General features: G+C 34.9%; 1 protein-coding gene across 23 annotated transcripts in view; it reads right to left on the bottom strand.

The window, feature by feature from the left end:
- Window positions 1-15,811, bottom strand: part of LOC128183482 (phosphatidylinositol-binding clathrin assembly protein LAP-like) — a 40,391-nt gene extending 24,580 nt beyond the window's left edge. For 19 of the 23 annotated variants that reach the window (XM_052852467.1, XM_052852478.1, XM_052852473.1 and 16 more), the window contains exons 1-9: window positions 15,542-15,811; window positions 9,695-9,837; window positions 8,974-9,049; window positions 7,773-7,875; window positions 6,441-6,480; window positions 6,003-6,059; window positions 1,421-1,532; window positions 1,157-1,263; window positions 49-72 (exon numbers count right to left, since the gene is read on the bottom strand). In XM_052852467.1, the coding sequence (XP_052708427.1) occupies window positions 49-72; window positions 1,157-1,263; window positions 1,421-1,532; window positions 6,003-6,059; window positions 6,441-6,480; window positions 7,773-7,875; window positions 8,974-9,049; window positions 9,695-9,837; window positions 15,542-15,671 (792 nt within the window). In that variant the 5' untranslated portion in view covers window positions 15,672-15,811. The remainder of the gene's footprint in view (window positions 1-48; window positions 73-1,156; window positions 1,264-1,420; window positions 1,533-6,002; window positions 6,060-6,440; window positions 6,481-7,772; window positions 7,876-8,973; window positions 9,050-9,694; window positions 9,838-15,541) is intronic. The other 4 variants (XM_052852470.1, XM_052852476.1, XM_052852491.1 and 1 more) reach the window with 1 other exon arrangement.
- Window positions 15,812-26,240: the final 10,429 nt, after the last annotated feature.

Genomic DNA, 26,240 nt, shown 5'->3' with positions numbered 1-26,240 from the left:
CCAATGACAGAAAGCAGAAAGGATGTTGCTATGGCAACTGAAATATACCTGCTGGGGGTTTTTGGAGGCATTCTGTGAAATAAACAAATCTCATCACAAATTAAAACTTAAAAGTAAAAAGCATACGGAGAGAAGCTTAGCAGTGATGCTTGTTAGCAGAGCGTCAAAAAAACGACTACACAGTGTGTCTACTACAGTATACAACCTTCCCATATTTAGACTCCGCAGTCTAAACCGGCGTGAAACAAAATTAGAGTGAGATTTATTAAAATGATAAAACACAAAAATCAAAAATTTTGTACAGAAATTTTAAAAAACAAAATCAGAGACAGCAAATAAGCTAGACTGGCATCAACTGCAAACTTTCAGTCGTTATCTTCTAAAAGTTTTCTTTGGATTGGCTTATAAGGAGATGAATTATACGAACAGTGCTTCAACCTGATATGTCAAACCCAGGATATCCTGATAATCAAGAATGCACGTTTTAATCACAGAAACATCTTTCCCCTTATTCTTTAACATTTACTTGTGCATGACAAGCAAAATAATATAAAATATTCTACCCCATCCCTGCCCTACCCTAAAAAAGACATTGGGGTAATTGGCTACTTTCTACAAGAATTAAGACACAGGGAGCTGACTTCATTCACACATCACACTCTCCACTACCATCCAACTCAACTTAAGACTAAAAATAGGCAAACAGACGTACACAGATTGAAATCAACCGTCACACAACCTCCACTTGTAAAATAGAAACTGATATCTGTGTGAAGCCTGTAGAACAGAACAGAGAGACTGCAGACACAGCAATACACACTTTCTACCCCTACCTCTACCCCCAGATGTGAGACAGGTGGTGCAGGTATTAGACAGTCTCACCTGTACATACCTCAGACAGGTATAGAAATACACACAGAAATACACACACAATATCCATCCCCTCCCCCTCCCCCAGAGGAGACACACTGCCTACTGAATGGTGGTTATGAACATTCAACTTATACGTACCTACGAGAGAGACAGACACAACAATACACAAAGAGGTACACACAATACCACCCCCACCCCACCAAACCCAGCCACCCCTATAAGAGGTGATACGGTCACGCACTGCCTACTGGATGATGTAACAGACAATCTCACCAATACCTACCTCAGCTGTCTTCAGGAATTCGGAGACCTTGTCCATCCTGACCAGAAACCTCTTGTAAATTTCTAATGCATCCTTACATTGCTTTTTATTCATATCAAAGTATTTCTCTGCAAAGATAAAAAGAGTCAATCATACACACTTTGCAAAATTAGAATATTCAATTAAAGTTGGAGAAAAATCTAAACTTTAAAGCTTTAATTAAATAGAATCTCAGATTATCATTGCTAGAAAATGCGATACTGTGCTGTCCTGATGATGACGTACCTAGTAGGTTAATAATTCCGTCATTGTAACAGGCAAAGAGACGAATCAGATCCTTGAACATCAGGAGGAAGCAGGCGTTGATGACCCCGTTGGTGAGCTCATTGGGAGCACACTGAAACACACAGAGGTCGTTAGTGTCTACATACTGAATATACCAGGGGTTTTTTTTTCATGCATTGCAAATTTTTGTATAAATCTATTAACCAAATTTTATTTATAATTGTGGTAGTTTTTTTTGTTTTTTTTTTTTGGGGGGGGGGGGGGGTTTGGGGGGGATGGGGGCAGGTGGGATTTGTGGACCAGTTTCACCTGCCCCTTGAACAATTCAAAATTCAAAATGAATAAAGCTGAACACAGCTCGTACATAGGCAATGTCTGCCATATTTCACAGCTCGTACATAGGCACTGTCCGCCATATTTCTCTTTCATCACTGCTGTCCCTACGACCCCTATATAAGGCACAGGCCTCTAAACAGTTCAAAGTACTTTGTCACCTGTGTGGATGAACATCTTGTCTTGTCGTTACTCGGTTGCAATGAAATTATCAAACTTGAAGCAATTTTTAAGCCAAAAGAATACCAACATCAAATAAATTGGTCGATGCATTATTTACAAACAGAATATGCACATAGAAAAAGAAATAAATGCATAAAATCTGAAGACTACCAAAGGAACACTACACATCGGACACAAGTTTCAGGTGTGCAATAGTGTGTAAAGAAATCAAAGGGTTTATATACCTATATACCAGGTACCTGTGTGATGGTGCCTATATATACCAGGTACCTGTGTGACGGTGCCTATATATACCAGGTACCTGTGTGACGGTGCCTATATATACCAGGTACCTGTGTGACGGTGCCTATATATACCAGGTACCTGTGTGACGGTGCCTATTTAAATACCAGGTACCTGTGTGACGGTGCATATATATACCAGGTACCTGTGTGACGGTGCCTATATATACCAGGTACCTGTGTGACGGTGCCTATATATACCAGGTACCTGTGTGACGGTGCCTATATATACCAGGTACCTGTGTATTATATACCAGGTACCTGTGTGACGGTGCCTATATATATAATAGGTACCTGTGACGGTGCATATATATACCAGGTACCTGTGTGACGGTGCCTATTTACAAGCGGTGTTCAGCTTTACAGAAAAAGTGCACTTAAGCTATAGAGAATGTGTCTTTTTTCAGTGCCGTTTTTATGTAGAAAAATATCAACAAATTCCTTTTTTTTTTGTGATACTTTTGATATAAATGCACGTTAACTTCACCAAAATTAGCATACTTTTAAAATAATTGAAGATTTTTTTAAGCAATAGCCTAATGTTGAACAAACTTCTATATTTACAGGAGTTTTATAAATGTATAACGTGTAATTTATCATTTCCACAAGTTTGTACAAGGTTAGGACGAGAGTAAACAGGGACTGTAAAATTAATGCTTTTCCTCAATTTACTTTATAAAATCACAAAAGCTGGCTGACCCTAACTATGTTGTAAAGATTAATGCTTTTTGATATACACTAAATTCGGCGTTAAAACTTGTTGTTTCTTATGGTTTAAATATCAATAGATATTGTGAGATAAAAAATTATGCTTAATTTGAATCTTCCTTTTTATTACTTTTTATCGGGGCCCATATATAAGTGCACTCATTATTTACATAGTAAAATTACCGCAAATAGGCCTTGGACCTCGCTTGCAAACAAAATTGCTCATTTGGACCCCCCTCTCTGGAAAAAATTTCTGAATCCTAACAAAAATGCAAAAGAATCTACAAAAAGACAGTGTAAGGAAACAAATTTGATGAAATCTGACAGCCAATGTTGATAGAAAGATAGAAGGATAGACAGATATATGGATAGACAGACAGATGGATATCATCAGGGGGCCCAACGTTCTTGGTTTCTGATTATTGTGATTGTGAGATGTGTAGTTGGCTCAAGGTGAACTGTATGTTAAGTTGCACGGTTTTGACAAGTTTTAGTATTTGTTTTCAGGATTGCAATTCAAATTTTGTATCATACAGATATAGGCCTCTAACTTCCTACATCAAGATGACATCACTGTCTTCCTTCCTTATACTAGTTAACTCAGGGACTCTATCGAGTCATCAAAATAAGTATTTTACAAACCAACACTAAATGTGTCCTGATACTGTAAAAACTAACACTGATCATATTCAGGATATAGGCTCAGCTTGCAAATTCATAAAATGGATGTATGGTATATTTCTATAACTTTTCTTGGTACAGTGGGTCCTCAGATATCCGGACGCCAGATAACCGGACGCTTCAGTTTACGGACGATTTTATTTGGGAACAGATTTTTTATACGTTATTTTGTCTCATTTATCCAGAATTTTGCGTTCCGGATCCAAAGTCTGTTTTTACCACAAAACACTGTTTAACTATCAATTTTGCTTCATATAACCGGACAGTAAAATTTGATGATACCCCGTTCAATTGCCTGTTGAGTTTCACACCTTTTTTACCTTCTAGACCCTCATGAGTAGCTTGTATAAACATTGACTTCCCAGATCTCTTTCAAAATTACCGAAAGTGCTGGCCAGACAGGATTAGTCACGTCACTCAAAACGTGGCTTGGATATCTTAACCTGTGCACCTGTCAAGTGCCATCGCTTTTTTAAACATCCCTGTATTTTAAAAAAAATGTGCTTAGTAAATCAAGAAAATTGGAAAGTTTTACATAGCTACGTGTTTTATCAACCTATTCAAACGTTATTTTAAAACGAATTGTCTCATGAATGCCTTGTTAGATTAAGTCAAAACTGGAAGTACAGGAAGAAAACAAAATGAAAGCGTGTCAACTCATCAGGAGTGCATTGGTGGATCTTGCTATTTTCCAACTAGTACACATTAATTTTATCAATAAAATTGACTTTCTTTTAAGAATGGTAAATAAATTTTAAAAGTAAATCTATTATTTTGGAAATTGGTATGTCTAGAAATAGATAGTTGAAAACATTAATACATGTAAATAGGCACATTCACACATGGTCACTAAGAATTCAGCTAAATTCAGTTTTTATTATTATATTCCGGTTAATGGTTCCTGACAAAATAAAGAAAAAGTGGGGTTTAATATTTAAACATGTTCATTTCAACGGAAAACTCTATAATGTGTTGCCTTTTAGTAAGAAAGGCCAAAAAAACAGTATCAACAATGGCTCCCATTGTATACAAATACATTATCATTCTGACAACAATAAGCACCTGTCAGATATCCGGATGCTTCACCTATCCGAACGATTGGACTTTGGAACGAATGCATCCGGATAACTGAGGCTCCACTGTATTACACTTCACATCTAGAGTGATGACCATATCCAATTACATCCGGATAACTAAGGCTCCACTGTATTACACTTCACATCTAGAGTGATGACCATATCCAATTACAAAAACTTGATCTTTATATATTTCAATGACCCTGACCTTATATTAACATTGACCTCTGAACTTCATTTTTTCAAAAGATAAGACAGGGTCAAAGTAATGGGAAAAAGCAACTAAATACAATGAAACTGTTCACAAAGAAATATACTTCAGTGTCAAATGACCCAAACTGAACAAAGAGCAATGTATGGATACACAAATGTATGGATACACAAATGTATGGATACACAAATGTATGGATACACAGCAATGTATGGATACACAGCAATGTATGGATACACAGCAATGTATGGATACACAAATTTATGGATACACAAATGTATGGATACACAAATGGGCCACCATCACAGGAACAAAGAGCAATGTATGGATACACAAATGGGCCACCATCACAGGAACAAAGAGCAATGTATGGATACACAGCAATGTATGGATACACAGCAATGTATGGATACACAGCAATGTATGGATACACAAATGGGCCACCATCACAGGAACAAAGAGCAATGTATGGATACACAAATGGGCCACCATCACAGAAATCAACAGTTGTAACAAAGAGCAATGTATGGATACACAAATGACCCAAACTAAACAAAGAGCAATGTATGGATACACAAATGTATGGATACACAAATGTATGGATACACAAATGTATGGATACACAAATGGGCCACCATCACAGAAATCAACAGTTGTAACAAAGAGCAATGTATGGATACACAAATGGGCCACCATCACAGAAATCAACAGTTGTAACAAAGAGCAATGTATGGATACACAAATAGGCCACCATCACAGAAATCAACAGTTGTAACAAAGAGCAATGTATGGATACACAAATGGGCCACCATCACAGAAATCAACAGTTGTAACAAAGAGCAATGTATGGATACACAAATGGGCCACCATCACAGAAATCAACAGTTGTAACAAAGAGCAATGTATGGATACACAAATGGGCCACCATCACAGAAATCAACAGTTGAACTTTGATATCTCTAATACAAGTGAAATGTCGAAGTGATTTGTACATCCCTCGATATCTCGAATGCTCGGATATCTCTTGGTTTTTAAACGGTCCCATCTAGTTCGAGATAACTAAGTTTGACTGTACAAATGTTGACAGTCTGTGTCTGATTGCTACTCACATCAAACTCTAGCAGTGAGTCCAGCTGTTTCTGTAGGGCTGGCAGGGTCTTCAAAAGCTACAGAAAATAATGTAGTGATTTAGTGTATTATTACAGTCTGACTTTACTATTTCATAATGTTCATACATAAACACATTCTCATAGATTTCACTTTATCTCAATGTTAATACATTATGTCAAGTCTCTTAGATTTCTTGGTGTCATTATATTTAAATAGAACATTTCACAATACACTGAATCTCTTCGTTTATATCTAATATGTCTCTTCAATTTCACTATGCATTTGTTTTTATACATATAATTTCTCTTTGTTTTCACAGTGCCTTTATATCTATACATAAACATATATATTCTCTTTCAGTTTACTATGCCCTTCAGTTGATACTATATAATTTCTCTCTGATTTCCCTTTGTCACCACAGATTCCTTATTCTGTACCTTGTCTGCATTCATTGTTCTCAGCAATCCATCATCTTTGCTGCAAAAAGAAAAAAATCAAATAAATGTTGTGAACATGAAACTGTGTACTAATTGAGTAAGTCAGCAGTGAGACTGTTTGCTGAGTACATGTACGTCAGCAATGAGATAGTGTACTGAGTAATCCGGAAATGAGACCATGTGTTAAGTAAGTTGTCAGGGAGATTGGGAACTAGGTTGGCAGTAAGACTGTGTACTAATTGAATAAGTCAGCAGTGAGACTGTGTACTGATTGAGTAAGTCAGCAGTGAGACTATGTACTGATTGAGGAAGTCAGCAGTGAGACTGTGTACTGATTGAGTAAGTCAGCAGTGAGACTGTGTACTGATTGAGTAAGTCACTGCTGAGACTGTGTACTGATTGAGTAAGTCAGCAGTGAGACTGTGTACTGATTGAGTAAGTCAGCAGTGAGACTGTTTGCTGAGTATATATAAGTTGGCAATGAGATTGTGTACCAAATAAGTTGGCAGTGAGACTTGTGCTCAGTAAGTCCGCAGTGAGATAGTGTACTGATTGAGAATGTAGGCAGTGAGACTGTGCTCTGAGGAATTCAGCTCAGCAGTGAGATAGTGTACTGATTGAGAATGTAGGCAGTGAGACTGTGCTCTGAGGAATTCAGCTCAGCAGTGAGATAGTGTACTGATTGAGAATGTAGGCAGTGAGACTGTGCTCTGAGTAAGTCAGCAGTGAGACTTTGTACTCAGTAAGTCAGCAGTGAGACTTTGTACTCAGTAAGTCAGCAGTTAGACTTTGTACTCAGTAAGTCAGCAGTGAGACTTTGTACTCAGTAAGTCAGCAGTAAACTAAAACAACAGGTTAAACAAACAGTACCCAGACTCTCAATCGGCTTTGGTCTATACAGCTAGATATAGATTATGGGGGAATACTGTAGTAGTAGGGTTACAGGAGGGGGATTGATTTTCCACACGTTCCATTCTGGTCTAGATCAGTGGCCAGCCTTCAGTTGGCTGAGGTTTGACTGACATGTGAGGTATTGATCCGACCGGCATCCAGAACGGGACGTGTTAGTTCAGCTGAGGCTCTAACTCTCTGCCTCCTTCATCATACAATTGCTACATCAGTTGATTATGATGTTCTTTAATATTGAACTTAATGTATTGCACAATCAATACAACTTTGAGTTAACCTTGAACAATGCTGCATTCCTCTGCAGGGAATTCAAGTTTCTTTCTATTTTTCCAATCACATTTAAGGATTATCCACATAGTGTTTATTTATACTTGATGAAAATTCAGTTTCCTTACGAACCACAAACGTTTTGTTCATACGTACCCTCTTTTGACTTTGCAAAAATCAAATGCCATTTGTCTGTAGGAAACAGCCTTTTCATTTAAATATTTGGAATATCGTCGTATGAATGTTGACATGTCATAACCTACAATCACACAAAAAAAAACAATTCACACAGAATCCATCCAATAATTGAGGTATTTCTTGAATTCAACTTGCATACTGAGGGTTTATTGCTATTTCTTTGTGCACCAATTTTTGTGGTTCACCAATTTTCAACAGGTTTCTGAGTGCTAAAATATTTCAGCATTAAAAAAAAAATTCTGGGTTTTTCGGGGGCCTTTAACTCACTGGACTTTGCAGACAAATGGAATAGTGACATTACCTTTACCTTCATATATAATTTTTTTTTTTTTTAATCTTAATCCATTATTTATATATCAGCTTCTTAAAACAAATTATTGGCTTTTTTATGGGTTTGAATAATTAGAAATATATATACAATTGCCTAAATTATCCTGTAATTGATAACTGATAAAGAATATCAAAAATGATATAAAGATGTATTGGTAGTCGATTGAGTCGAACAAATGATCACCGATATAATCAATGGTTATAAATAGCTGATAAAACAAATACAGAACACAAGTACTCCAAACATGTAATCAATGAATCCTTCATCAATAATCTGACCCATGCTAGTTTTATGCAAAATAACGGTCCACCACAAGACAATGAGGAATTGCACACTTTACCAAAAATTGTTAAATAAACATTGACCATTCAGTAAGTGCTATTTCCATTAATTTTCACAGAGTAGTAAACAAGTCGCCAAATGTCTAATAACATAGGGAAAATCTAGCTAAATTTTAAACCCAGGTTTACTTGATAAATATTCAGTAAATTTGTTTCTACTTTTCATTTTCGTATATATATATATATATATATATATATATATATATATATATATATATATATATATATATATATATATATATATATATATAAACATTAAAATGCATCAACAGTTTTCATAGAAAAAAAAAACCTGTCAGTGAAAATCGCCTCATTATTCTTCTTCAACATTTATTAAACTATCTACTGTAGATTTAGAGGTTCATGGAAATTTGATTTGTAGGTACCTACAATACAGGAATTCTCATTCTCTCTCTCTCTCTCTCTCTCTCTCTCTCTCTCTCTCTCTCTCTCCTCTCTCTCTCTCTCTCTATCTCTCTCTCCTTACCTTGAACTCCCTGTTTATCAATAAACTGACCAAGGTTAAAGGAACAATTATTAGAGGCCAGATACTGGGTGAATCTCTGAAACAAAACAGTAAGAGTGCTAAATGATGTGGACCGACTTCATTTTATTTCTCTTTTAAAAGATGTAATGTCTTGACTAAGCTCATTGCCGTACCTCATGTAATTATGCGATAAAGGCTTACCAAACCCCAATATCTGATGTGTAAATTTGCTTCATTTTCTTAATTTGTGAAATGATATGCAATAGGCCTACTTAATGTATATGGTTCATGGTATAATAAGATCTAGACTTACCTAAATTTAGACGTATACAGTATTGCGACATGATGAAGACTTACCACATTACCATAGCTCATGAGCGAGTTGTGCCGAGATTGTGAGATCAAGACCTTAGTACCTGATTTCAATAGTTCATGGGATTGTTTGTTCTGACGGGCATTGACCGTAAGACCTTTAATACATCATTTCTATCATGTCCACACTTCATGATATTCTAAGTTGAGTGAGATCCTGAGATTGTCTTACCTCATTTCTATAGTTTTGAGATTAGGAGCTTTGAAAATATATCTAGATTAAGACTTATCTCATTTGCCATAGTTCATGAGATTAGAAGCTGTGTTGAGATATTGAGATTAAAACTTACCTCATATCCACAGTTTATGAGATAATGAGCTGTGATGAGATATTGAGATTAAAACTTACCTCATTTCCATAGTTCATGAGATTGTGAGTTGTGATGAGGGCTTTGAAGACGATGACCCAGCTCTGTTGCTGAGTGCGCTCAATGAGTAAGTCTGCGAGTTGTGGGATTGAGACATTGGGTTCATTGGTACACTGTATTAAGTCTGTAACAGAAAGAATATCAAATCTTAATATAACAATATGCAGCCCAATTAGACTAAAGCATATCTCTTTTTGTACTGTACATTCATATTTTGTTAAATAATTCTAAAGCAAAATAAAACAGAGTTATAGTAAAGCACCATGTTTGAGCAATTGGACTTGTTATAACCATAATTTGTTTTATCCAATAAGTTTAAAATACAATTTTGAGATAAAGGGAATGAAACTGAGGTCACTGTAAGAATGAATTCTTCCTATGTGAGACTGCTGTAATCCTGTTTTACTGTATGTACATTTTATCTGTGATCTTTGTCTTTACCTATTGAGAGCACACACTTCTATTGTAGAGTGTGCACTGCTCACATTTGTGACTCCACTCTTACCTAAACATGTATCACCTCAACTTTGTTTTTTATATTATATGCATATCACTCTCTCTATGATTTACAACGTCAGGATAGAAGTAGGGGATAGAGGGTTGGAGGGGGGGGGGGGGGGGGGGTGTTGGGTGTTGGAGGGGGGGGGGGGGGGATGCAAGGGTTTCCACATCTGGAGGGGAAAACCAGTGAGGCTAAAAAGTGCATGTTTTTGCAAGGAGGGGGATGTTTTCTACTGAATCATGCAAATAACCTCAATATTATTAAATAAAAACCTCTCCCAAACCCACCTAACACTGAATTTATAAATGTTGTATCTTGTTACACTCACACAGACCAGCGATCTATCACAAACAATAGTTACTGCTTTATCATTGCTGTAATCTAAGTTTGCCCATCCGTCCACTGATGTTACATCATTTTAGAGTTCTCTGGTAAGTACCTCGTACACAATGACTGAATTATTGATGCTGAGATTACACACCAGACTGGAAATATGGACGCTGAACTTCAACAGGAACACAGACCACTCTGCTGAACACAGTCTCCAAAGAATCTTCTTAGTTCCGACAAACAGTGAAAGCAAGTCTCAAAAATGGCAACTTGTCAAAAGGGAATAGTGACAGAAAGTAATGGAGGGGGCAAGTTGTCACAATGAAATGGTGATAGCAAGTCTCAAAGAGGGCGAAAGTACACGGTGACAGCAAACTTGTCTCAGAGGGGGAACGTAGTCACAATGTTTGAGAATTTCTGTGCAAGAATTTCAACATCTGCCATGGAATTTCTCATTTCAGTTGAACATTTCACTAATATCTACAGATTGAGATTTCCCTGAACTCCCAAGTCAGGAAGGTCAGATCACATCTCGCCCGGAGAAAAAGATTTGCATTTTGCCAATAGATCCCAACACTGATGTTAACCTATCATGAACCATGTAGGAAGGAACTCTGTGATAACAGTTTTAAAGCTGAACATTGATCCCTCTGATTAATTCAAGACTTAGAGACGTTTTAAATATTTATAAAGTCTATATCATTAATTAATAAGAGGCCATTTTGAAACACTGTGTACATGTGCATTTTGGTATTCATTATCAAAATCAATCATTTGGCTAAATGTTCTTCACTAACAAAATGGTAACAATTTTGACCTCTGACCCCAAACATTTGCATCTCAAGCTAGCACATCGAAAACTGGACTGTTGTATGTTAGATATAGATGACCTATCCACAGCTACACAGATTAACACTGACATTGTGAAACACAGGGCAATGACCTCTGCTACCAATGTCAAGGTCATTGGTGTCCTTGGTCTGACATAACAGCAGTTGGGGGTGGGAGGAGGAGGAGAAAGGTCTGTAGTGTTTCTGAACTTTCCCATAGTTCCAGAGAATAGGGACCACACCAAAGATCAATACTGCCGCTTTATTGGTAGCTACACACAAAACTAGGCACAAGGCTCCAGTATTTTATATCTCCCATGTTGGCCGGTGAATGGGATAGATTTCAGGCCTATGTCACAGTGTTACCAGAACCAGATCCAGGCTTCGTTGTCAGATGGACTGTCGTATAACCTATTGATAAGGACTTCTCAGGCCTATGTCACAGTGTTACCAGAACCAGATCCAGGCTTTGTTGTCAGATGGACTGTCGTATAACCTATTGATAAGGACTTCTCCAGTAAGTGGGCGCTCTTTTTCCAATGCTGTGGACCTGAGTCATAACAAGCATGCACAAAGCTGGTCTACCTTTGGTAGATATTGTGTAAAATATATATGGAAGTAGGTCAATATCATTTTCACTTTAGAATCAACATTACACTGTATACCGTGACCTTCAAACGCCTAAACCTAACCAAACAAATCATCAATCAAAACTATACTGCGGATTTATTATTTTATTAGGTCTTGTCCCAATGAACAGATTATAATATTCAAATATCAAGTAATCTGACTTTGCATTTGTCTCATTAGAATATTCAAATTACAACTTTATTTATATTTGACTTTTATGGGGCTGGAGCTAGGTTACTCTATCTTACACTTAGTAACAGAACGCTCTATGGGAGAAGTCAGGTCCCCAGGCCATAGAGCTACTGTTTCCTATATATGCCATTTAAAGCACACATCTAACGCATCCTGTGGAAATATTTAATACCAAAAAAGGTTGAATCCATTTGACTATGTTCAAACACCATCTGCACATGAATTTTAACACGCTACAATTTCTTAGGTCAGAAGGGCATTTCAAACATGTTTTGAGGCAGAAAAAAAAATACATTGTCTTTGTAAAATTTAATTCCACAGGCTATAAGATATAGGGAAATAATTCCAAAAATTAGGGAAATAAGTCCAAAATAACAGCATGTTTTTGCGTGCACTAAAATAACAATTATTTTGCACATGTATATGTAACTGTAGCACTAAGATCTGTCAAGCCATTTTATTCTCCATGTAGGTACAGTCAAGCAGCTAGATATGCCATAAACTCGGATGGGTGGGGGGGGGGGGGGTATGTGGTCAAGACAAGAATGGTTAGGGTAAGGAATCCCCTGTTTCAATCTGATTAAAATCAGATCCTCGATCTGCTCCTCATTTTTTATTGTCGCTACACGAGGCAATAGAAAATAAGGACTGGATCAAGGATCTGATTTTAATCGGAATGTGAGAATCTTATAATATTTCGGTGGTCAATAACTGATTATTGGAGAAATTGTTAATAATAGTATTTATACATATTTAGCAAATAGATTTCTTTCAACTCTTTTATAGTAAACCATTACTGTCGCTTTCTAATTAATTTTTGATGAATTTTAACGAAAATTACCATAACTGTCACAGAGGGACAGTTAAAATCAATATAGGGGAAAAAATCCAAGATTTCTTCATTCAATTTGACACATATGTCTACTCTTTTTATCCAAAGAAATTGACAAGAATCAAAACAGACAATTCTTTCTGAGATTAATGGCTGTAAATCTGATATTGGTTTTCCATTTGGAAGTTCTTGCAAGACTTTATACAATTTTTCGACAATATCATCAGGGTTTTCTCATGTCATTTGCATTGCAAAATCTCAGTAGTTTTTATGTTGTGTTATTTAATCTCACAAGAGTCATAAAGCGCTTTAGAGTAATTTTTTATTCTCTTTAGCACTATATAAATTTTATAATAATAATAGTAAGATAGAGGAAGCATTACAAAGAAATGTTGGGAATTTTTTCACAGCATTGAATATACATGTCACTTGTACCCTAGGGTATTTATGAATATTAAGTAATTAAAAAATATGTTATACATAATTAACATTTTGGGACCAAGTATAGTAAATAGTCACTTACTACATTCACACACCTTACAAATAACCCTTGTTTATTATATAGATTATATCAATATATAGAATGCCAACAACAAAATCCTTTACTTTTATTATGAACCAATCAGGAATTGTTACCTACAACTATATGGCACCCGCATAAATAAAACAGTTACGTTAGGTTTCAATTTCAATATTTTAAAAAATAAATAAAATCACAAATTTTTTAAGATAAGTAAATTTTCAAATTAATGGAAAGAGGCTGCAATACATGTTACTAAAGAGGAAATGTAATGATTGTCATGAGTAAGCAAAAATGCATCAAAACATTATAATCTATTGAAGCTACACAACAAAACAAAAGACGTGTACTGACAAAACATTAAAGAAAGTTCTTCATCAACATCTTTATTCTTTCTTTTGGGTATGAAATAGATACCAGTTATGATTAAATGGCTTATTTACAGTTATTGGGAAATTGCTGTACCCTTTACCATATGTTTGCTAAACTCCCAAAAATTCAATGAAATGTCAATCCATTCATCTTGTGTCTTGGGTAAATAAAAATAAAACGAGATTCTACTCATCAAACATGTCCTTTCTGATAAAAAAGATTGAGAGGAACATTGGGTACAGACAGACAGACACCAATTGGTGTAAAATTTTATGGAATTTAATTAACTCTGTGCCATAGTTTTTGCCAATGTTAAAATCAGACCTTCCAGTCAATCAATAAGGAAACTCTAGAATGAAGCCTCCATATCATAGGCTCTGAAACAATCATTTACCCCTTCCCCATTTCCCTATCAAAATAAAGGCCATTGAGACTCACAGCTCCTCCGTACCTTTATTTAATTAAGATCTTGGCTGAAACAGCAATTTTTAAAACCAAATTATTAGGTCCCCTTTTAAGAGATGTTATTTATTTTAACTTTTGGTTGGAAGGTAGCCTACACTGCATTAAAAACATACAATGACTAGAAAAAAGATTGGCAAGCAAAGATTTTTTTAAAGAATAATTAATAAGATACAAGTCTGTTGCTAATTCATCAGTTGGTGGGGAGGGTAAACGGCCTAATTAAAACGTACATAATTACGGCACACTTTACCAATAAATGCCCGACAGAAATCACCCCAGGGAGGGTTATCTCTCTTTTCTGAGGGTCCTTGTACATTTATGTAGCATTAAATATGTATATATTTCTACCAAACATCATACATACATACTGGCAATTAAGAGACTTGTATGTTAAAAAAGATTCAAATCTTGCGAAAATTGACATTTTGTAATAGCTTTCATTCAATAGGTGGAAGACTGGGAGGGTTTAGTGTGCATTGCAGGTTAATTCATGTAAATTCATAGTAACTATATGATTGTGTACTGTACATAGAGAAATTAGTAATGACAACATGAAAATCTACAACACATTATATCCACTGGGAAAAGAAATCATTTTCTTTTCTGGTTTAGGAATACAAAGGTATTACGTAAAGGAATACATAACTTATGCCAATTACCATTAACATGGCACGGACTTAAACATCAATATCTCAGAGTCGTGATCAATACTTTCCTCTTGTAACGCGGCACTGGAAAGTATTCTATAATAGGTACGTATGCAACAGAACACTATTTCTGATTACCAAAAGCATTGGACAAAATATACACAGGACCTTAATTTTAGATCCATTCATTTATAATCTGTTATCAAATAGAAAGTAATCAGTTATGATTAAATTTCTGGTAACATCAACTCCTGACGCAGCTTTCATCCTGTAATTGCCTGCTACGTTATCTAATACCCCTTGACAAGTATTACGCCGGACCCAGACAGCTGACGGAGGGGCGTGTACACCCAGACCCGATGTCAACGTGTCCGCCACTGCCGCGGCGTTGAAATATGCCGCCAAAGTTCACGCGCCGCATTTACACACATCACATTGTCGTACGCCCCAGCAGATTGTGTATTGTAATAATGAACTATATAGATTCACCAAACACACGGGTACTTACAGTCTAAATGTTTCTTCTTAGGGCCCATCACCTCTTCTGTCGTAGCTTTACATACAACCTTGGCCAATCCTTGCCCTGCCAGGCTGTGTTTCGCCGCTGTTACGCGGTCCATTATGCTTTGTTTTGACATGGCTGCAAATTCAGCGTGCCTTTCGCCACTGAAACTGAATGTGAGGGCCGGGCGACCCTTTTTACGGCCTTGAAACCCTCTCCGTGCAAATTGAAAAGGGGAGGATGTGCCGTACGAATAGCAAGATGGCGGTTCTGAATAACATAAGAAACAGTCACGTGATCGGGGATCATTCATTATCGGCATAGTTAACATTACATATACTGCACTTGATGACCACATAGGCCAATGCATCAAAAGCGTTAATCACGTTAAAAGAAAACCTTTTTTCGCATTTAAAAAATAACATGTTTATTTATATAAACACTGATCATTAAAGGGTTTTTGTACAATAGAGTACTTTTATTGTGATGTTCTTTTGTAAGTAATCGTCGCACTGAAGTATAGGCCTGCATGGATAATTTCCCTTTCTTTACTAGTGGTGAAATATTATTATATACCCCCTTCCTTGAACTACCCCCACCCCAACAAAAAAAATAATAACTGTGGTATTAGAATCGATAAATGAATTAATATATTTCTTATAAAAAAAAAATAACCCTAATTTGAACAATTCATGACATCTCCAATTCTTTTATGAAAGTTTTGGGTTCGATATTCAATGATCTCAACTGTGGTATTCGAATCGATAAGTTACGTGAATATGATTATAATATATCTTGGTTTATTACTTAATTTTTTTTATTTTTTGCAGTTGGTTAGGAGTAAGAATAATCAATGAATTTAATGATATTTTATAAATTAAAAAAACAAAGTTAATTTTAAATGCGGTGTGACTTGTTTTGATCTGAATCCCTATATGTACGCGTAATCGTGATAATCAGATAATTGATTCCTAGTAGCATTGATAGTGGGGGTTTTTGGTAAAATTAAGACCAGATGCGAGCAGCTATGGGGACGTAGCAACGGAGAGGTGTTCTACAGGAAGACAGTAAGACAATTATATAGAGGCGATTATCGGCCGTAAACCTCCTAAATCTATTGATCAATTTATCATGGGTACGAGAACACGTATCCAGATATTTTGATCATATAATTATAGCCAGAGCTATTTGTTAAGGTCTTCCGTTTCCAACGGAAGACCTTTCTATTATTGTGCGGGTTAAGATTATTCTTATTTTTCTTTTTTTTTTTTTTCTTCCTAGACGCGAACTTTGAGGCTTCATATCTTGCTCATTTCTGAACGGATTTTGCTCAAATTTTCAGGGCTAATGGAATTTACAAAACACTATCTTCACCAATTCATAAAAGTTAGAATTCCTTTTCCGTTAACGAGTTATTTTCCTTTTAAAATTTTTTAGGGCCTTTGGTTTCCAGACAAAGGCTCCGAGACTATGATAGCAGGGAATGGGAATTCAACGAATTTGAATAACAAAGACATTGAAGTTGTATACATCGGTTTTTGTTTTTGGATTACGTTCCTTATTTAGGAAAAGGTAGGGGGTCAAAAACAGGATTCCAAAAAGTGCAAAAATTTAGACATATTTTCCTTTATATCTTTTTAACGAAAAATATTTTGTTAAAACATGTAGAATAAAAGTTGTGCAGAATATCAAGGGCTTTCATTTGACACCAATAAAAAAGGGCTGGCCCCTTAAATTAAGGGCCAATAGCCCCTAAAAGTTTTTGCTTAATAACTCAAAAACGGTTTGGATTTTGATATAGATGTCGCTGGAAAAGTTGTTTGTTGGGATCTCATAAAGGTCGTAAAAATATTTTTTTGTAAGTGATTTGTGAAGTATGAGTGTAAAAAGCTTTACATGTTGACATGTACCTGTTTTCATTTGACAAGTTAACGAAAGTCTTTGTGCGTACAACTGGCATAAAGTTGCCGCAGAAAGTATGCTGGTTTATACAGGAGGCATTAATTTATAAGAATTTTTTTTTTGTTGGAGTACATGCTTTTTTTTTTAGGAGTTTAAGTCATTGTTGTTAAGTTCTTAGTGCACAATCATTAAAAACGGCAATTGGAAAACAAAACATTCTTTTTATTTTCTTTTTAACCACAAAATATGGAATTAAAAAACTCTATGCATTACATTTTATTTATTAACTCCATGCATTTAAAATCTACCTTGAATCAGAGCTGTGTGTGTGTGTACCATTACGTAAGCTCTCCCTCGCCCGCGGCCGAGAAAATCGGTCACCATGCTCGCGGCTGGACTACCTAGCGGTCAGCGGTTATCTAATACACGAGAGTTGCGTCTCTCATATATGAGTTTATTTAGCCGCGAACTCAAGAATTGTTTTAGTTTTGATTACACAAAATCTTTTGTGGATTAAACGATTGGATGTCAAGTAAGAAATAGTTCATTTAATTAATAAAAGCAATGTCATTCTCTATAGCAATAATAGACTAAGATCAATTGTGGGGTTTAAGTTTAAAATATATAACTTCTATTTGATAGAGTAAGGTCATTATATTGCAAACTTTTCAAATCTTCCTTGGTTGTGAGCTGTGCGTTTCTGTGCGTTGTACCTTTACGAAATATATTCTTTGCCCACGGCCGAGGAGATCAGCGACGGCTGCATTACCTAGCGGTAAGCGGGTATTTAATACACAAGATTCGCACACCGCGACTTACACTTACATGCATATGAACGTGTTTGAGTTAATATAGCCGTTAGGCGTATATACAAGAACTGTTTTAATTTTATGTTATAAAAGTTTGTCCTACTTGTATATATTTAATTAAATATTTGAGTGTAAATGAATATTAATGAACGATATTACTCCAAATCGGAAAAATCGTTAGACATAAACTAATGGTTGGTTTGTTTATGTAAACTACTTTAAAAACTGTACAATTAATGTTTTAAATCAACACCCCCCCCCCCTCAAATATTAAACATTTAAATGATGATAATCCCTCGCACATGGCTGAAGAGATCCGGCGAGAGTGGATAAGTGATCCGCGGTCGGTTCGTGTTCTTCTACATGTACCTTATGACGCGTTTATGTTTCATATTTTGCACGGACACAACTATATTTTATTATGTTTTCAACTATTATATTGGTTTAAGATGAAAAGATAAATTTACTTTACTTGTACAGTTGATTAAGCATTGATTTATACGATAGCGTATAAGGTAGTTTAAAAATCAAATCAAATTATAATCAAAGTTCCATGTTACATGTTTGCGGTAGGTGCTAGCACGATAAAGGAATGCCCTGAATTGAGGCATTCGATGATTATTTTAAAAAATATTCACATGAGTTTAAACAACTTTAGATTAGATTCTATCGGTCACATATTAATCACTACTGTAGTTTCATCGTGGAAGCGAACTCATTGCTGCCCCCCCCCCTCCTCCCGCCCCGCTGACTGGTGCTCGCGCTGGATTTTTTTTTTAATTGGAGAAAAGATAGCAAGATCTGTCGAAAATCATTTTTGGTGGTTTCTTATGTGTAACATTTTGTTTCACTTTCCCATCCCTTTGTTTATTCGGCCAGTCTGTGTTAATTCAATTGCCGCATGCGACCGATAATCTTGTGTCGCTTCAGCGTACACAGCTCAGAACATTTATAGCCCCAGGTCATCAATTGTTATGTAATTGAGTAACAGTTGGAAGGGTGATTTTACTACATAAAATAATAAAATCATAATATAATCTATTTGAATTGAGTATCATGCGTATAGATTCCCATAATAATTAATTTTTTTATTACCTTTCTATGTTTAAATTTAATTTTGTTCAAATAATTAATAAATTTTCTATCATTTAAATTGTGTGCTTCATCAAATACGTATTCCGATTACCTTGAAGTCATTAATTTTCCATTGGCTTTTGACAAAAGAGAGACGCCTGACCATCCAATGAAAACAAATACACAGAGTTTGATTGACAGGTTTAGCCAGGTGCAGGTCTCACCCGATGTCCGAGGTTATGTGTGCTGCTTGTACACAGCCGAATGGTCTCAGTAAGAGTTATCGATGTAAATAAATAATAAAAATACATGCTTATCAAAACATGATCGTGCAAGTTAAAGTTGATTTAGGTTTGTTCCAATAGAAATCATGTTTCACTAACTGTATTTAATATTTTTTATGTATAGCGAATTTTAATATTGTTTCAGTACTGAAACATCGCATGAAAACGTTAAATATACATGTAATTATCTGTTACTAGTCGTCTTTTAATATATATACCTTTCTTTTGTTTGTTAAAAATTCGCTCAATTTTGTTAAAGTAATGTAAAACACGGGCGCCATTTTGAAACAATTAACTTGTCAGAGAGTTCCGAATGAAATCTGATGAACGTTTCACACGGTTCTCGCACGCTTTGCTCGAAACGATTTACACGCTTTGCCCGAAACGCTAAACGGTTTACATGAAACTCTAAAAGGTTTACACGAAACGTTTCTCGCACGTAGGCCGCACGCTTTTTTTGGTGTAGTAGTACGTTTTAGGGTCTGTAAATTTTGTCAGCACGCAATTCTAAACGTGCACATAGTCTTCAAAAATTTAGAAATATTTTAATATAGAAGTTATCTTTGAGAAAGGTTTACGTGTTTTGTAGGCGGGTTCAGTTTAAAAAAGAAATACAATTCCTGACATGAATCATGAGTACATACTGTTTATAACAATGCTTGCTACCCTTGAAAATTTAACTCGCCATTAAACATCTCACTTTTTAAAGAATGTTTGAAACGATTACATAAACTCTGCTCGACAAATAGTTTTCCTAAAATATTTTCTTCCTTTCTTTGTTTCAAAACACGTTTTATATACAGGCTTTCAATCACAACACGTTTTTATAACAAAAGCAGAACTGAAAGTATAGTAATTATAATCGTTTGACACCATATAACATATATTTTCAACTCGCAGCAACAACGGAAGACCTACTCGGGGCTTTGCCACGAGCTCTGCTCTAGTTACTATTTATATCTACAACATGAAGAACAAGTATTCATAACAAGCACGAGTTTCACACGCATTCTAAGGCTTTTCTTTGCAGCATTTATAGTATCCACGCCCGGGCCACCCCACTCAAGTGTTGTGCCAAGTGTATACAAAACATCACAAAAGGGCTGTCATAACATCGAATATCTGTATAGATTTGTCATAAATGGGTATATCCTTCTAACTATTTTTAGAATCGGTAAGACAACAAAGTAGTGCCTTTCAGCAAAATAGTTCCTATACTTTCAGAGTGTATATACATTTATTGGGACATTCTAAATCAGAATGCTTGACACATGTCAGAAAAGAGGATTTTTCATTTTAAAAACAAGTGTCAAAATTGAATTATCATTTGAAGAAAAGAATTGAAATTGTTTGATGTTCACCCTTTCCTAAACTGAGAAATTCCCTACTTTTACTTTCATTTTCAGAGTTTTTCAATACAGACGCATTTTGCCGGAAAACGAATCTGACTTCAAACCACGAAATTTTAACAGGAAAGAGACAATTTGATGAGCTTTCATTCAAGAGGTCCCTCGTTGCTGAACGAAAATTAGGGCCGGAGCTATGAACCCTAACGTTAACATTTACCGTTGGAAAATGCATAAGTGGACTATACCTAAATGAAGGCTTCTTTCACAAAATCACGTGTTCGTTATTATTGTTAATAATTTACATAGAGTGCAACGAGTTAGAACATATATATATAAAGTGTGTAGTACAACTACACGTACAATATACATGTACATATGTTATGAATATAACTCCGTAACTTCACATACTACTAGAAATACGCATCACAGAAAGATACATTCTTACTCCTAGAAAGGATATTGTACAAGGTGGTACACTCCTATTACATGATAAAACAGGAGGAAACACTCCTACTTTTAGAAAAGATATTGTACAAAGTGGTGCACTCCTACTACACGAAGAAACATTCCTAATCCGAAAACGGATATTGTACAAAGTGGTACACTCCTACTACATTGTACATGACAAACAAGGGGAAACATTCCTAATCCTAGAAAGGGTATTGTACAAAGTTGTACACTCCTACTACATGACAAATCAGGACGAAACATTCATACTACTTTATATAGGGTATTGTACAAGGTGATACACTCCTATTCCATGACATACAAGGAGGAACCATTCCTATTTCTAGAAAAGATATTGTACAAAGTGGTACACTCCTACTACATGAGGAAACATTCCTACTTCTAGAAAATATATTGTACAAAGTGGTACACTCCTACTACATGAGGTAACATTCCTACTTCTAGAAAAGATATTGTACAAAGTGGTACACTCCTACTACACGAAAAAACATACCTACTTCTAGAAAATATATTGTACAAAGTGGTACACTCCTACTACATGAGGAAACATTCCTAATCCTAAAAAGGGTATTGTACAAAGTGGTACACTCCTACTACATGAGGAAACATTCCTAATCCTAAAAAGGGTATTGTACAAAGTGGTACACTCCTACTACATGAGGAAACATTCCTAATCCTAAAAAGGATTTTGTCAAAGTGGTACACTCCTACTACATTGTACATGACAAAACAGGGGAAAACATTCTTACTCCGAGAAAGAATACTGAACAAAGTTGTATATACACTCCTACTACAATATGCATGACAAAACATAAGGAAACATCTCTAATCCTAGAAAGGATATTGTACAAAGGGATACATTCCTACCATACGACGAAACAGGAGGAGCATTCCTACGACAAAAGAGGGTGTTTTGAAGGACCGATGGACTACAGTTAGTGTCTGACAATTATATCGTATTCATAGATTTAATATATATATATATATATATATATATATATATATATATATATATATATATATATATATATATATATATATATATATATATATATATATATAAGAAGCACTAGCAAACCAACAACACTCGTTATCTAAAGTGTCGGATCAAAAGATACACGGTTATAATTATTTAGTTTAGTTTAGTGCTAGTTTTGTAGATGTTTTTCTTCTTTCTTATGTAGTTTTTATTTTGTTGTCCTGAAGAAGAGACGGGTTGTCCCGAAAATTTGACAATATTTTACTTTATTGTTCGTGTCGTTGGTTATTTTTAGTGCTTTTATATATATATATATATATATATATATATATATATATATATATATATATATATATATATATATATATATATATATATATATATATATATATATATATATATAAAGATTCTCCATTTCTCCATTTTAATATATATTTTATAATGATATAATAAAAGAAATAAAAAAATTAAAAAGTTTTAATTAGTCTTGGATTGTTTAGTCTTTTTTTAGTCTTGGACATACAATTTGCAATTAACGGTGCACAAAGACATGCGCTAATTTTGGACATATTAACCTCATTTCCTTAAATGTTTTGTTTAAATATTCAATACCAAACAAATCCCTACCGACCGATCTCTTTCAAATTTGGATACTTTCCCTATAATTTTATATAGAGCTCTTTCTATTTCTAATGACAGTCTAAAAATCTCTTAAAACAAAGTAGAAAATTATACTGAAGATAACGATTATGCAATTAGATAAATAATAGAGCAGATGGATTCACTTCCACAATTTAAGAAGATGCTGTAAAGGAGAATATATACTCCTACGATTAGAGAGATGATAGCACACTTGATGGATACACTTCTACAATAGAGGAATTTGATAGTAAAAAAAAGCCACTCCTACAACTAGAGAGAATGCTGTGTAGGAGAATATACTCTGTTGACTTGAGAGGATAACATACAATAGAAGGATACACTCGATCCTACAATAAAGGAAATAATAAAGAGGGACACACTCCTACAAATAGAGAGGATGCTGTATAGCATATACTCCTATGACTTGAGAGGGTAAAGTGCACTATATACATAGCTAGAAGGATACACTCGATCCTAAATAGAGGAAATAGTAAAAAGGGATACAATCCTACACGACGTAGAAGGATACACTCGATCCTACAATAAAGGAAATAGTAAAGAGGGATATAATCCTAAACTTAGAAGGATGCACTTGATCCTACAATAAAGGAAATAGTAAAGACCGATATACTCCTTAAATTAGCGAAGATGCTCTATAGGAGAATATATTCTCCTACATCTTGAGAGGTTAAAGAACAATAGAAAGTACACTCGATCATATAATAGAGGAAATAGCATAGAGGTTTATGCTTCGGAAGTTATCCTGGATGATACACTCATACAACGAGTGAAAATGTAGCACTAGAGAATAGACATTTACAATTTTAAAAAAGATGTATGCTAGAACGCTAGAACATTTTACTACCATTGATTTAATTAATGTTTAGTATATTAGTATATGATAATTGTTTCAACTAATTTATTGGTGTTTTGTATATATATATCATAATGATATATTGCAACATATTTATCATAATAAATGTAAGCGTCATGCAAGAAATTAGACTAAGCTAGATGCCAAGTGATGATTTTTTTTTATTCAGAGAACAAACCTACAACTGTGAGGAAATCGAGAGTATGACAACATTCAATGTTTACAGACACAGTTTACTGACAATAATTTAGGTTTATTGACAGTGTTTACTGACATTGTTTACAGTTTACTGACACTCTTTACTGACATTGTTTACGATTCACTGACACTGTTTAATAACATTGTTTACAGTTTACTGACACTGTAAACTGACAATGTTTACGGTTTACTGACATTTTTTACGGTTTACTGATCTTATTTACTGATATTGTTAACAGTTTACTAACAATGTTTACTTACAGTTTACTGTTTACTGACACTGTATACTGACATTGTTTATAGTTTATTGACACTGTATCCTGACAATGTTTACAGTTAATTGACATTGTTAATGGCTTACTGACACTGTATACAGCTTACTAACATTGTTTATAGCTTACTGACACTGTTAACTGACATTGTTTACGATTTACTGACATTGTTTACAGACACTTTTTACAGTTTACTGACACTCTTTTACTGACGTTGTTTACGATTAACTGACACTGTTTACTATCATAGTTTACAGTTTACTGACACTGTTTATTGTCATTGCTAACGGTTTCTTAACAGTTAACTTACAGTGTTAATGGTTGTCTGACACTTATACTAACATTTTTTACTGTTTTTGGCACTGTTACCTGGCAATGTTTATAGTTTACTGACATTGTTAATGGTTTACTGACACTGTATACAGCTTACTGACACTGTTAACTGATATTGTTAATGGTTTACTGACACTCTTTACACGGTTCATTGACATCATTTACCGACACTGTACAATTACAATGTTAAAGGTTTACTGACACTGAATACAGCTTACTGACACTGATTACTATCAATGTTGACAGTGTTTTCTGACATTGGTTACGGTTTACTGACATTGTTAACTGATATTGTTTATAGCTTACTGACACTGCTAAATGACTTTGTAAACGGTTTACTGACACTGTACACACAGTTTACTGACATCATTTACCGACACTGTTTACTGACAATGTTTTAGTTTTATTGACACTCTTTACTGACATTGTTAACTGATATTGTTTATAGCTTACTGACACTGCTAAATGACATTGTTAACGGTTTTTTGACACTGTATACACAGTTTACTGACATCATTTACTGACACTGTTGACTGACAATGTTTTAGTTTTATTGACACTCTTTACTGACATTGTTAACTGATATTGTTTATAGCTTACTGACACTGCTAAATGACATTGTTAACGGTTTTTTGACACTGTATACACAGTTTACTGACATCATTTACTGACACTGTTTACTGACAATGTTTTAGTTTTATTGACACTCTTTACTGACATTGTTAACTGATATTGTTTATAGCTTACTGACACTGCTAAATGACATTGTTAACGGTTTTTTGACACTGTATACACAGTTTACTGACATCATTTACTGACACTGTTGACTGACAATGTTTTAGTTTTATTGACACTCTTTACTGACTTTGTTTACTAATATTGTTTACGTTATAGTGACACTGTATATCAACATTGTTTACGGTTTTTGGGAGTTGATTTTAATCAGCTTTCCTATGCAGTTACTCTGGCAAACCGAAAGTGAAACAGTGTTTGGACCTACGCACGAATCATTACCGCGGACAAGACTTAAGTCTTGAAAAAATAAGCGATAAATTCGCTGAGCCATTGTTTTTTCGAAGAAACGTATTACGAATACATTGAAAACAGTCAGATTTTAAATAGTACGAACAATTCGGATATTTTTTGTAGTCGAATGTATTCCTACGCCATAGTATTCATCCAGACGCTCGGCTGTCTCCGTAAATCTCCGACAGGAAGATAGTCTCTCTTGCTTGTCGGAGATTAACGGAGACAGCCGATCATATGGTTTAACGAGACAAGAGTTTGATAATGCTTGGATCCATACAATTTTCAGAAATATTTCGATTACTGATACATAATTTGATGGAATTAATTCTATCTTTAAATATTACACAACATGATTTGTATGTGTTTTCTCGATTTTTTTGTCGGAAGTCCGAGAATTTATATTATAAAAATGTGCGTAATTCAAACACAGATTAAAAACTACTTGCCATGCAAAATAACATATCATTGATTTTATAGTTAATTATAAAAGAT

This window comes from Crassostrea angulata, chromosome 5, assembly GCF_025612915.1.
Source record: "Crassostrea angulata isolate pt1a10 chromosome 5, ASM2561291v2, whole genome shotgun sequence".
Taxonomy (NCBI): Eukaryota; Metazoa; Mollusca; class Bivalvia; order Ostreida; family Ostreidae; genus Magallana; species Magallana angulata.
Note: the sequence above shows the minus strand (reverse complement) of the source record. Positions and strands in the feature narration are given on the sequence as shown.